At 31.5% G+C, this 14,733-nt stretch overlaps 1 protein-coding gene across 1 annotated transcript in view; it reads left to right on the top strand.

The window, feature by feature from the left end:
* Positions 1–950: 950 nt before the first annotated feature.
* RtcB (RtcB RNA ligase) overlaps positions 951–14,733 on the top strand; it is a 42,508-nt gene continuing 28,725 nt past the window's right edge. The window contains exons 1-3 of the mRNA XM_072544476.1: positions 951–1,319; positions 4,663–4,899; positions 10,296–10,474. Of these exons, the coding sequence (XP_072400577.1) occupies positions 1,079–1,319; positions 4,663–4,899; positions 10,296–10,474 (657 nt within the window). The 5' untranslated portion in view covers positions 951–1,078. The remainder of the gene's footprint in view (positions 1,320–4,662; positions 4,900–10,295; positions 10,475–14,733) is intronic.

The raw sequence follows: 14,733 nt of genomic DNA, 5'->3' as shown, positions 1-14,733 counted from the left end.
AATCCGTAATTCAAATTTTATGGGACCAAAGACTCACATTAGAATTTAGGACATAATATTTACCATATTTACATTAAAATTTAAGAGTGGATGAATGATTTATTGTTACCAATACGTGCCGATACCGAATTATGTTAATTGTTATGGTTTAGGTATCAAATTACAATTACGAATTTCCGGGATTTCCCATTCTTTGCATGTAATTTTTAAACAATACAGGGAATTATCAAATAAATTTTAATACAAACGTATTAAAAATACTAACAATGTTTTTTTGATGATAACACCCTAGAATAATGGGTTGTTCTCTGATAACACATTTAAACTGTATATTTCCGAATAGCTCGTATTTATAATGTTAGGGCGGGGAGTCCCCAAGGCGAATCTTAGCATTCCATCTGAGATCACTGTTATTCCCCTAAGCGCCGGTAATTCATTTGTTACGAAAATTGAAATTCAGAGAACTAGATGTCAATTAATTATTTGAAAAATATTTCTATTTCTATAAAAAGCTAAGTCTAAGAGTAAAAATTCTATTTTTATAAAAAGCTAAGGGTAAAAATCCCAATTTTATTCTTGATTACTGCAGCTGAAAAATCCGTAGAAATGTGATCGATATCCGAAAATCCTAAATAATTTCGAAAATCCGTAGATCTACAGATAAATCCGTAGAGTTAACAACACTGTGTAAGATGTAATCTGCTTCTTCTTATTTATTCGATTTATTTACAGATTGCCTTTTTAAGCCATAACGCAATATATTATAAAAATAAAAACTTTAAACTTAAACCTTAAAGTTAAAGTAAGTGAAACGTACTTAATTTTCTGATAAAAAAATCTAAATTATATAATCTCTTATTTTATGACCTAATGCATAGCCCCCGTAACAAAGACCGCATCGTGGCTGATGCTGATATACTTTTTTACATATTGAAAGAAGAAAATTTATTGACATTGACAGCTTTTCACCGGTAGAGGGTAAAGAAGCTAAAGTTTTTAGTTTTGGTTTTTTGCAATTACATATTACATACATCTAAATAATTATTGTTAAGTGTGAGAATATTCCTAAATAGCAAAAATGGTGGTGAGACAATATAACCAAGAACTTGAATATCTGGAAAAAATTAATTCGCATTGCTGGAGAATCAAAAAAGGATTTCAACCCAACATGAATGTCGAGGGTGTATTTTATGTTAACCAAACCTTAGAAAAGCTTATGTTTGACGAACTTAGAAATGCTTGTAGACCTGGCATGGTAGGTGGCTTTTTACCTGGTGTAAAACAAATAGCAAATGTTGCTGCTCTTCCAGGAATTGTAGGTAAGGAACAGTTCTAACATATCCCTACTCTAATGAGTATCCACATGGGACTACACAGTTTTGTGAGGTACTAGTGTAGTAAGACGGAACGATGTCTACGGAGATGAAATTTATATCAATGAATTCTGCTTCACTTACTAATGATTGTGCAATGATTTTTATTCTCTGGAAAACCTTCTTTTTTATGTAATTTCCATTTAAAATATTCCTCTATATTCTTTGATATAACCAAAGAATATACATGAATATGCCTCAATGCTTCTAAACTACATTCGTTTTACAAATTCCCATCTGTCAACAAATGCATGTGAAATCCAAATAGGGTTGTACTGAGGTATATTATATGATTTTTAAAAATATTTACTTTTGAAACTATTAGTGTAAGAATTTCTTGAAATTTAATCACTGTGAGCAAAATTTAATGTTCTATTAAAGGAAAATGTGCTAAAATAAAATATTTATTAACTGAGAGATACATAACAAAGTAAACAGTTTGAATAAAAAAGCAACACGCTACAATTTGAATTTAACACCCCTTAATGTACACATTAATTTTGAAGTTATGGTCAAAAAATGATCGAATTTTTTTTTAGTAAAAATGTTTTGTTTTGGTTATAATTGAATAGAAAAAATATTTTCAGTGGCGTAAAACCTTTACTTTTCTCGTGGAGGGGGGGGGGGTGTATGCAAATCCGTTGAAATTTAAAAATTTTGTTCAGACGAAATACTTTGAATAGGTAAATAGTAGTATGATTTATATGAACAATACAAATATATTTTATTGACACCCACACACAATATTGTATTTTAGATGAATTATAATGAAATTTAGTAAAACAAAAAATATACACATTACTCTAACCTACCGAATATTATATGCAAAATTTACTTACCAAACAATATAATAATATGTTGAAAATAAGGCACAAATTAGTTCAAATGCAAAAAACAATAAATATCGACTTCAGACGACTTTACACCGGCAAGACAGAAGGCTTGTATCAAAACAAAAGTTCGACAATAATATCGGTTATAAATGATGATGATTGCAAATTGCAAGTTATGAGATAATAAATATATTTTAAAGTAACTCAATACTGACTGAGTCATCTATTTTATAATAGGAAAATAATTTAGATATATGCTTACATATGTCTCTTTATACAAATATCCGCTTTGCAAGGCTTGAAAAATTTTATGGATAACATTTAACTGGCGCCTGTGTCCCAGAAGAGCACATACAAAATTACCAGTAAGGCGCGCCCGTGTCTGAGACGGGCACGTACGTTACGGGGTTAAACAGACTGGCAAGTTTGGATCTGTAGCATGAGAATCCGTCTGGCTTAAGGCAATAAATTATATTTAATAGCCTCTTGATTGAGATGGCGAATATCAACATGTGCTTATGTTTACAGATGGGAATTTGCTAAATGAATAAACTTTATACTATATTCTTTGATTAACTACATACCAAGAGCTGTAGCAGGTGTAATTATTGATAGTATTTTGATAAATATTGTGTTTCAATGGTTTTGTATAAAGTAAATTTATTTGTTTTTTAATATTTCATAAAATATAAAAGTGGCTATTATTATTATTATAAAACTGTCTTCATCTCTAGTTTTGAAAGGTAAAGTTTTGACACAAATTAAAAACTGGAAGAAATTAAAAGACCAAGAGATAGAAAGGAGCTTGAGAAATCCAGATGTTCATACCGTTATCTGTACCAAAACAACACTCTGCATATGTAAAAATTTGTTTAGGTGGGTCTGCTGCTATTTCCCGGAAGACGAAAGGTAAACAGGATGAAGATCAAGTAAAACCAAGATTTTGTAACCAAAGGAAAGAAAACAAAATTTGTTTATTTTTAAGAGCCTTCCAAAAATGAGGTGTCGCTATTTTTGGGTCAGGACTACCAAATTGTATCTTGAGCCATTGTAGACTTCAAAGTCTCAACACTACACTTTATACTGATCTGTGGCATCCAGAGAAACACATAGAACCATTATTTTTGGACACAAAAAGTTGTCAATTTTGATGAAACTGAGCACCAGCTACACCAAGACATAAAAGTGGAAGTTAGAAGAGAAAGACAAAGATTAAAAAGTGACAAACATAAAGTTTACACAATGGACTTACAGACTTACTGTCCCACTATGTCCTAAATAAACAGTTTCACTACTACAAAATGAAGTTGGTTGTATACCTACAACTTAACCATAAGTATTTAATGGAAAAACCAAAGATGGCATAGGTTCAAACGAGTTTGCAAGTATTTTAAATGCCTTTATTACTGAAGAAAGTAAATATTTTGGCTTAAATGAATAGTTAATTTTATATAGCAGTAGATGCTCTGGTCCAAATAGAAACATCTCCAATACCCTGTTAAAATTATCAATAGGGAAGAAAATTACAATTTAACAGAAGTTCCTAGAAAAGAAGTGGAACAGAAGTGGAGGCAGACTTGATGAATACTACAATTAAAATTGAAAAGTAAAAAAATAAATGTGCCAGTTGATTACATCTAGGTTTGTCTTGGGATTAGACAAACTCCCAATCCTTATGTATTAAAATATTTAAGTAAGTCATGACTTTTAATAACTCAAATCTAAAGTCAAATATGCAGAATGTAAATATAATAAGACCAAGAAAAAAAGTAGGTGACCAAACTTACATTCAAATTTGGTCATTCAAGATCTTCATTATAATCCAGGTGGATCTATAGATTACAAGTTAAGACCTCATTATGTATGAAAAATTGTATCTGTTAGAATTAATAAATCTTTTAATACAGAAATTTCAAAAGCTTATAATAAAAATAAAAAAAAAAAAATAAAAATTTCTTAGATAAGAATATCAATCCTGTAAAGTTTCTTTGCCTCATTACCAATAATATCCGTATTCTATATTTGTTAGAATAATATATTTCTGTATATTAAGAGTATTTCAGTTTTCATTATTTCTTGAGTTCTTTCAACAAATGATTCATGTTTACTGTTTTCAATTTTATCGCCTACAAATATCCCCCCAAAAAAATTTATTATAAAACTTACATACTGCTAAAAACATGTAAGTAACTCTAAAGTAGAATCTTTAAAACTGAAGAAAATCCCATAACTCCTCTATTTTTTTTCCAAATTTAGTAGTTTGTAATTAATTGTCAGATTTTTATAATAAACTATAATAGTATAGCAAAAAAGAAAATTTTAAAGAAGTAAACTTTTAAAATTATGAGGTTTTTTGCTTCCCTTGATAAATTTTGGTTTTTGGAGTTACATTTTCTCATGAGTGTATCGATATATAAAATTAATGCAATTTACTTTAACAAAATTACATCTTTTAGGTAAATCAGTAGGTTTGCCTGATGTTCATTCTGGATATGGATTTGCCATTGGTAATATGGCAGCTTTTGATGTCAATGATCCCAAATCTATTGTTTCACCTGGTGGTGTAGGTTTTGATATTAATTGTGGAGTAAGGTTATTAAGAACAAATCTTTTCGAGCAAGATGTAATGCCCATAAAAGAACAGCTAGCTCAAAGTTTGTTTGACCACATCCCTGTTGGAGTAGGTTCAAAAGGTAGGTAATTTTTTAATTTGTTGTGAAATTTAAGTAAAATAATAAGTAACATGTCTAAGCAGTTTAACAATTTTACAATCATTCCACGAAGTCTGACAAACCCAATGAGACTTTGTTGCTTGATTTCCTCACAAGGGGCTAGAACTTCACCTCTCAATAGCTTTTTAAATTAAGGTGGTTTTGATTTCATCAACTGTCATTATCAAAATAACAGCAATAATGCTAACTTTGTTTTATTATGTACTGAAATCATATGCTATTATCAGAATTATGTTTTAAGGGAGAAAACTAACCATAGTTTGTATAGTGATATTATATGGAAAATAGTTGCAAAAAAATTATGTGTATTGCATCTGAATGTACTAAAACTTTATAAATCAGGGCAATCAATACTGTAATTAACCAGTTTGCGATTAAAAGTTAAATCTAGTTCTGTAGTCCTCAAGAGGACTTAACCATGAACTACATTTTACCTTTGGAAAAATTTTACCTAATTTCTACAACATGAAGAAATTGTCTGCCCCTGGCTATTTATTTATTTGGTACTCAGACTTAAAGACATTACTTATTTTATAGTGTTTGGTGAATAAAGCATTAAACAATACTTTGGTCTTGCAATGAAATACTATTAGCAGTTTGTTTACGATTTAACCCTCTCAGAAACTAACGAGTAGGAAATTCCAAATTCCTGTTAATATCTTTGGGATAAGAAATAAATATCTCACATTTTTAAGTTGCACGACCACTATTTGATTAGCTTCCTTAAGAAAGGGTTGATTGCTTGTCACATAATTATTTTGTTTTGAATCCACAGCTGGACCTCCATGCAAAATCAGCCTTACCAGATTTGGTTATATGCTAAAAATGATGGTTGATAAAGTGGACATAATTATAAATTTGATACTTGAGCTACTTAACACTAGAAGCGCTGACATTTCTGCCAGTCCTATAAGCGTGAACGGGTCACTTTTGACCTGTATGATCTGAGTCGAAAATGTAAAAGGAAACTTGAAACAAAATATCATATATTTATTTGATAATTAATAATAGTAATAAACGAAGTGAAAATCTAATATAAAACATTACTAGATAGTGCTCTTACCTACATAATGAACATACAAAATATTGTGTGGAAGTGCATTTTTTACAGACTGTTTTTTTACACTCGTGGCATTTTACAAATGATTTGTTTCCAGAGCACTCTGATTTGATTTCACAACATGTTCACTTTTTTTGAGGTTCATCGATTTCATCTGGGATGGCAGTTCGTTTGACAGCAGCTCTAGTCCCTGCGTATTTTTCTGAGAGTTCTTCTCCTAGCTTTAGAATATAATTTCTGCGACTTATTTGCGATTTATTCATTGATTTATATAAGATCCAGGCATTTATTCCAGCTAAGTCCAGTAAATTGTAAAATGTGTGAAGTGGCCAACACCTAGATGATGCTTTCACTGAATACTTGCGTGCCATTTGGTCCACTACATCAACACCATATTTTGTCTCATTATAAAATTTAATAGTATCAGGTTTCTTTTTCTCAGTGGATGCAATTTGTACATCCGAGTGCATTGTACTAAGCATGACCACATTTTTGTTGCTTTTGCCCTGATAAACGATTAATGAGATATCACCTGTCTTTAGAAGTATTGTACTGTATAAATTTTCTTTCGCGTTCTTTACACAAGCCGATTCACGTCGATCTTTATTCATATTACCAAGGAGACTAGTACTATTCGCTTTCAAAAATTCAGCCAGTGATAGTGACGTGAAGAAATTGTCACACGTAACATTTTGTCCTTTTTTTTTTAAATATGGTTGCATCAACTTTTTTACATAATCACCGAGGCGCTCGTTATTTGGTCTCGCTTCGTCTTTCCCTAAATACGGAAAGGCGTTGACAATGTAGTTTGTGTCTTTGTCCACGGCCATCCAGTATTTTTGACCATATTTATCGGGTTTTGAGGCAATAAACTGAGTAAACCTACACCTACATTTCGATGGAAACAGTTGCTCGTCGACAGTGATGTATAGTCCTGGAACGTAGCTGCTCTGAATTTGCAATGAAATTGTACCAAATTTCGTGTAGACCTGACATCGAATCTTAAATATTTCATTATTTCTCGAAATTTGTCACGTGACATTGCCGCTTTTACAAAAGCATTGCCTCACTTCTCGGACCACAGCGAATCCAAATCTATACCTTTAGCTCCCATGGCTCCTCGTTCATATATTATAGCTATAAATGCTTCTAACTCTTTTATTGTTTGAGACCAAGTGTTTGAATGAACTCTGCGTGCTTCTTGAATAGTACAGTCGGTGATATGTTTTAAAATTTTATCGTGAATAAGAAGTCGTCAAACACTGTTACACGTTTCATCGACACGACGTTTGGCATATGGTGTAGGCCCGGAAATATCTTTGAACACGTTTTGATGTGCTCTTCTACCAGCAGATGCATTATACAATGCGTCGATTTTCTAAAGTGTACCATCAGGAGCTATAATTTCGGAGCCAACAAGAATTTGAGAAAGAACATCATAATTACATCCTTCTGCTCTGACCGCTGGTTGACTACGGCCACGTCTACTTCCACGTCTGCTTGTAACGGGTAGCTCTTTCGAAGCGACAGACTTAGTAAAACACAGGTTGAAATAGAAATAAATCTATTAGTTTCAACGTATATACAAAAATAAAAAATAAAAATAAAATGTATTCTATGTCCCCGTCTGGATCCCGCGAGAGTGAATTCCCCGGCGGATGCCTGTAAAAGAAAAATTCCAATTCCAACCCAGCGGAAGCGCCAAAGGCACTCGCAATCGAAATGTTCGGTTGTGCAGATCCACGCTATACGGTAACGTTCAATGCACGATACCCACGGTTCTGCTTGATTGAGGACAGAGTATAATCCTCAGTACGGAAGTCTCTCTGTCCGCTCTCTGTCGGCTCGCAGATTCAATACACCAGCGAGCCAGGGAGCCTAGACGGTTAGCCACAAGACTCACTTAATTCCGCCAGTCGCTCGCTTTAAATAGCTGCTCCGGATCCCACCTCGTCGTGTCGTCGTGGAAATGGGTGCGCGATTATCGACACTCCCACGGTTCGAACTGTTGAAAGTCCAGCGCATCGTTACATGCTTCGTCGACCAAGTCCTCTGCTTTCTGCGGATAGGCTGTCGTTATTCACTGAATCAAAAAAAAAAATACATTCTACATCAGAACGACAAAATACATAAAAGTACGAAATAGTATCATCATCTTATCACATAAAAACATATAACATACCTTCAACAACGTTACTCTCAGACTGAGGCACTATCGGTTCCGTGTCGTCATCGGACGTAAAATCAACTTGGGCTGGTTGTTACCACTCTTTATCAGATGAAGAGTATAATACTTCGCCTTCAGATTCGCCTTCTAAAATCTCATTCATTGCATCAACAAGTTGTTGATGAGTCAAAGGCCGATTATTCATGGTCACGACACTTTATATATTTAGTCAATAAAAGTAAAAATAGACGTACTACCACTTCACTAGTTCAAACTCAACTGAACGAACGGAACGACGTGAGATCGAGATTCGATGGACGATCTGGCGAATGAAGTATGGTATCCCCTCCATTCAGACGGTATTATGTATTTCGACATTCTCATTCTATTGTCATTAGTTATAAGTAGTAAACCCCTAAATTCCAATATAAATTAGTATGTATCAATTGTAAATAATTTATACTAATATATACAGCTGGGTCAAGAATGACCCATCCACGCTTTAAGGTATTTTCGTAAAAATACAAAAAATTAGTTATCATAGTAGATATATAGTTTTGTGTATGTAATGTACCAGATAGTTCACAAAATATCATAAAAATTTAAGGCTATAGCAAGTATAGAATATTTACTGCACAGAGATAAATTTCGAAATGGGTCAAAATTGGAACGGTCGCGCTTCTAGTGTTAAAACACGACTAAAATAATAAAATATTGCACTAATTCCAAGCTTTTTGTAAATTTTGTATATTCATAATATGATTATAGTTATATATACTTACATAATATACCTACTATATAGTTATATATACTATATAGTTATAAAATTCATTTTTCAAGAGAAAGAAACCATTAATAAAAAGACAGATACTAACAATTTAAGCAACTTATACTCATGGTTGTTAACTTTAGATAACTACAAATCTGTTAATAAAGACAATTAATCATCAATTATATAAGTTTCATTTCATAAGTGATATAATCTCTTCTACTTGATAAAATAAGCCTTTTTGAATATCCTTTTTCAGAAAATCCACCGCCTGTCAGGTATACTACCTATTCTACATATTTTATCATTAGAAGACTAAAATCCAACATTCTGTCGTTTTAAGTTAATAATTATTAATTTACAACCAATTGTTTTGTTTCTGATTAAGTATAAGTATAACCTAGGATTATTATAGTATAACTACATTTTCTGCGATGATTTTACAACATAATTTTACATGTTTGTCTGTAAAAGTTTTTTAAATATGTGTTTTGTGTAAAAAAGTTTTTTAAGACAAACATGCTATTATTTGTAGGAGCCAGATGAGTTTTATATTTAATTTTTTTACACCTTGACAACTACTCTCAAATAGTGTAAGATATAAAATAATTTTTTATTCTGTAATTTGTACTAATCTTACTTATTGTAGCACCCTGATGGCGAAAAAGATTTGCGAAATCTTGGTTAACTAAAAAGGGTACTTCTTTGTCATGTCTTCTTCTGTATATCCAAATAGTTGTGTTGATCAGCATTGATACTGTTTTTTGTGTACGTTTACTGCTTTTTGTGTATACATATAATATATATATATATATATATATATATATATATATATATATATATATATTTAAAAAAAGAGATTGTCTTAACTGTCCCTAGTTATGCTGCCATTATGCTCAGTTTAAATACTATCACCTCCAAAGTGGGGAATCAGAATATAGCCTAATTTTCAGATCGTAGCAGAGTAGAGGTAAAGAAACACATGATCTCCGAGATGTTGAGTTACATTTCTTATGTTTTCTTATTTTGTGCTATTAATACCAACTTAAAGAAAGTCATAGGTAAACTAGTAACAGACAAATAACGTTGCTGGGAACTGAAACCTTTGAAGTAAATTAAAAAAGATTATATATCTGATAGAAATGATCAAGAAATGCCAATTAAAATCGTTTTTTTTTAACTATAACCACAAGATGTTTATTGAGATGATTAGCTCAAAAAAGAGTAATAATATTTAACATAAATATACTTCTCATAAATATACTTTTGTTGGAAGACAACATAGAAGGACAATTTCACTTGACAATCTTAAATAAGTACATGTATTTTTAATTAATTAATGTTTAAATCTATTTTTATAGGTATTATACCAATGAATGCAAAAGATCTTGAGGAAGCATTGGAGATGGGAATGGACTGGTCACTTCGAGAGGGATACATCTGGGCTGAGGATAAAGAACATTGTGAAGAGTATGGGAGAATGTTAAATGCCGACCCTTCAAAAGTCAGTATGAGAGCCAAAAAGAGAGGCCTACCACAGGTAATTATTTTTTATATCAGTTATTTATATAAGACTATTGCTTATATTTATATTTGTTGAACTCTTAGACATTAGGGATCTTCAATTTGTTAGATTCAACTTTCATATTTTTTTCAATACCCTGCTGGTCCTAAATTAATATGATCATTCCTTTTTTTATGCATTTAGTACATCTATGGCGTAGCCTGTCTAAGATTTATCTTAACAACACTTCTTTGTTCATTCTACTAACATTGCGCATTTTTTGTCCAATATCCAATATTTTAAGGTTTTATCTTTGCTTTAATAGTTTTGCCTTTTTATCCATATCAGTACCAATTAGCATAATTCAGTTATTTATATTTATACACTTATACATAGCTGGACCTTCCCATGAAAGCAATATTTGTTTTATTTGAAAATTATTTTTAAATGAAGGATCCTCTTAGTATGCTGTTCTTTCATAAATATTTGCATTTTTTTTCTTTTACCACTCCTGTTATATACATTTTGTCCTATAATTTATAATATGATTCTAATATCTATTTACGATGCACATTACCTCAGTTAGTTTTCATGCAAACATTTTTTACTAAAGCTAATTTTCAAGGTTTCTTCAAAAAAGTTTTTATACATTTTCCTCAAAAAATTTACCCTTTTTTCATTATGTAATGTTGAAAGTTTAGTATTTGTTTAAAAAAGGACAAAAATTTACCTACAATGGGGCATAACGCAACATTGGTATTGTGATTACAAAAATTAAAAACTAATCACTCTATAATTTATAAGCTTGATTTTTGTGTACAATATTTTTTTCGGCGAAATGTTAAATGGTAAATGGTAAAATTTTATAGAACAGTTTTTGCTTGAATTCATTCTGAAGGTGAAAATATCACAATGGTGAAGAGAGCAGCAGAGCCAAAAAGACCCTCCTAATGGCTATTCGGGCATTAGGCGTTAACAATCTAAAATAGGTAAAAAAGAAATTATTTTGGATATGGATGAAAAGTCTTCGGCGCTTATGGACCTACTGAAGACTCCAAACAAGAGAAAAAATATAGCTTTATAGGATGTTTAACTTAATAATTAAAAAGGGACAGGAAATAATTATTTCCGGTGACCTCAACGACAGAGTTGAAGAAAAGAAACAAATGAAGTAATAGGATGTTATAGCAAAGAGAATGGTGACAATAACGGAAAAAGAATTGTTGAACTGTGTGAACCACAAAATCTGAGATATGGAATGGCTTCTTTAAACATAAATGATGTATAGAAATTTACATATTTACATGGATAAAAAAATAGAAGACACTAGTATAGACTCCAAAAAAACACTAAACAAGAAATATTGAAGAAAAAAACAATATATCAAAAATCATCAGGACAAAAGATCATCAAGATTACGAACAGCAAAATATTAGGGTTAAAAAAAACTAAAAAAAAAAACGAATGAAAAGTGCGTATGTTGAAGCATGCTTACACACAAATAAACAGACATAGGAGGCGCGAGAAATTTCGAATCATGGAAAATAATCGTAAATGTAAGAGTAGACTAAGAGCGTAGTAATCATCTGGTGGATAATTTCAACAGGATGGAAAAAATATCAAGCTTAACTGATACTACTAACTGAGTCACGAAAGCATTTTAAAGAGCAGAATGGGGGAAGACCTACTTTGGAATCAGAATAAATGATCATAACACAGGTGAATAATTTAGAAATGGCATTAGGTTATTTAAAAACAATACATCAACAGAATTAGGAGGGATTACAGCAGAACTAAAATCAAGAATGTAGTGGTAAAACATAATTGGGCGATATTAATGCTTTTCAATAAAGACATTAACAAAAATCCCACAAGAACCGGAAAGTTTAACTATACCGTTTTTCTTTAAGAATGGTAATCGACGTAAGTGCGAGAACTACAGAGCAATAGTCATAATGCCGACTACAGAATCAGTCTATGGAAAGGGTCTATTTGACAAAAATGGAGCGAAGAGAGCGAAAAGAGCTGTTCATACAGAGTGAGGTGATGGAAAACCTACAGATCTACACCGGTTTAATAAATGCAACCAAAGAACATCGTTATATAAACCACTAAATTACACAAAGATTTCTCTGAGGCTCCTGCACATCCCCAACACTATATAAAATTTATCTTTTATTTATTCCTTTGTACAGGCTTTGGTTTACTGACGAAATCTTTATGGCCCAGGACGAAGAGGACCTAGCTTTACACTAAGTAAACTTAAAGAATAAAGCAGGACTTTAAAGTCAATTATAAAAAACATAATATTTTATAACATGCAGCGAACAGATATAGAATCTGACAATTGAGAATGACAGAAATGAAAGCTATCGCAAATTGTAAATAGCTGTGGTTCATAATCACAAAAAATGTTGACAAAGAACAAGGAACAGATTAGGACAAAAAGAATCTGCATTAACAAATTGTATCCAATTATCTGTTATAAAAACATACACAATAACAACAAACATAAACTTTTCAAATGATGAAAGGGTTGCTGGCGCGAACACATATTCATGAATGTTAGGGAAATAAGTCTTCTTCTACTCACAATCCACAATAGGTTTTATTAAAATTGAAGAAATTGGAAAACTGAAAAAATAGCCCAATCTGTTTTCAATCATTTTCAATTCATTTGATAGCCCAATCATTTTTCAATTTGAATGGATACGGATTGTGAGTAGAAGATTTATTTCCCTAACATTTATAAAATTTTCAATACAGCAAAAACTATTGTGTCGTATGGGCTATAAATCAGAGGACTAGACAAAAAAATAAGAGTGGTGGAGATGGAGTTCCGGCGAAATTCTTGCGGAGTCATCAGAATGGATAAAATAAGGAATCAAGAGATAAGAAACCAATTGAATATGGATATAATTGAATATAATGAGAAAAAGACACTTACATGGTATGGATACCAAAGAAGGACAAATCCGAATAAATGAGTAGGCGTGATAACGAATACACTTTATAAACAAGCTCTCAACAAGGACTAGTCCAAATAAAGAACATAAAAATCAAATTGACTACATACTCGTGCGGAAAAGATGCAAGATCTCATTATTAAATATAAAAGCTATGCCTGGAGCATGCTGTGGATCATAAACTGCTAAAAATGAACTGCAGGCTCAAACTACATACAACTAGAAAAATACAGCTAAGGGTAAATAATACACAAGAATTCCAGATAAAACTGATAAAGAAAAACCACAAATATTAGAAGACATAAATAAAACGTGGAATGGATTAAAAAGCTGGATATATTCAGTGAAAAAAGAGTAAAAAAAAACAAACATTGGTTGTCAGGGGAAACCTTAGAATAAGTGGAAAAAGAACAGTTATGTTATAACATATCACAAAAACAGGAAGCCACACCCAAGAAATAGTGAAAGTTAACAGGAGAGTAAAATGTATATGCACCAGAGATAAAAACAACCATATAAATAATGTGTGTCAAGAACTGGAAGAACATGCAAACCGCCATGAAAATCATGAACTGTTTAAAAAAGTTAAATATTTGGCCCAAGAGTTCATTTCACAACTTCAAGCCATTCAAGACCATAATGGAAAAGTAAAAACCGACAGAGACATGGAAAAATTAAATTACAATTTTTATTGGGAATGAGCCACAATTTAAGTTTAAAATAATTTCAATTATGACCACATCTCTCAATATTATATCACTTCTATAAGGCGGTCGGATAAGTACTTTGCCTCACCTCCCGATGGCATCACTGTGTCATGAGAAATCTACTATCGTGTAATACATTCTCGTAGACAGATAATGTCAAAATTTCAGCCGAATCAGACTCGTAGTTTTGCTTTTACCTCCTATGAAAGCGGGGGTGTCCACGGATTTTAGTAATTACTATTTTAAGGGAAATAAGCCTCAATTGAAGTTTAAAATAAGTTTATTGACGTTTCAATTTCATTATATGAAAAAACAATTATATACAATTCAATATTAAAACAAAATTAATGACCTTTAATAAATTCATACAAAATTAACAAAGGGTCCAATGAAGCCTTTATACAACAGAATATATAGAACTTCATACAAGTTTAAAGATTATTTAAAAAATTATCAAAGAAGATTAATTACACCTCATTACAGCAAGACACCTCATTTTTATGGAGTACCGAAAATTCATTAAGCTGACAAAATTTTTGTTCAATATTATACAACCATTCGAAAGTAAAAATAACACATTTATAAAAAATACATATTTTTAAATAAATTATCGAATATTGAA

This window comes from Diabrotica undecimpunctata, chromosome 1 (genome assembly GCF_040954645.1).
Source record: "Diabrotica undecimpunctata isolate CICGRU chromosome 1, icDiaUnde3, whole genome shotgun sequence".
NCBI classification, from domain to species: Eukaryota; Metazoa; Arthropoda; class Insecta; order Coleoptera; family Chrysomelidae; genus Diabrotica; species Diabrotica undecimpunctata.
Note: the sequence above shows the minus strand (reverse complement) of the source record. Positions and strands in the feature narration are given on the sequence as shown.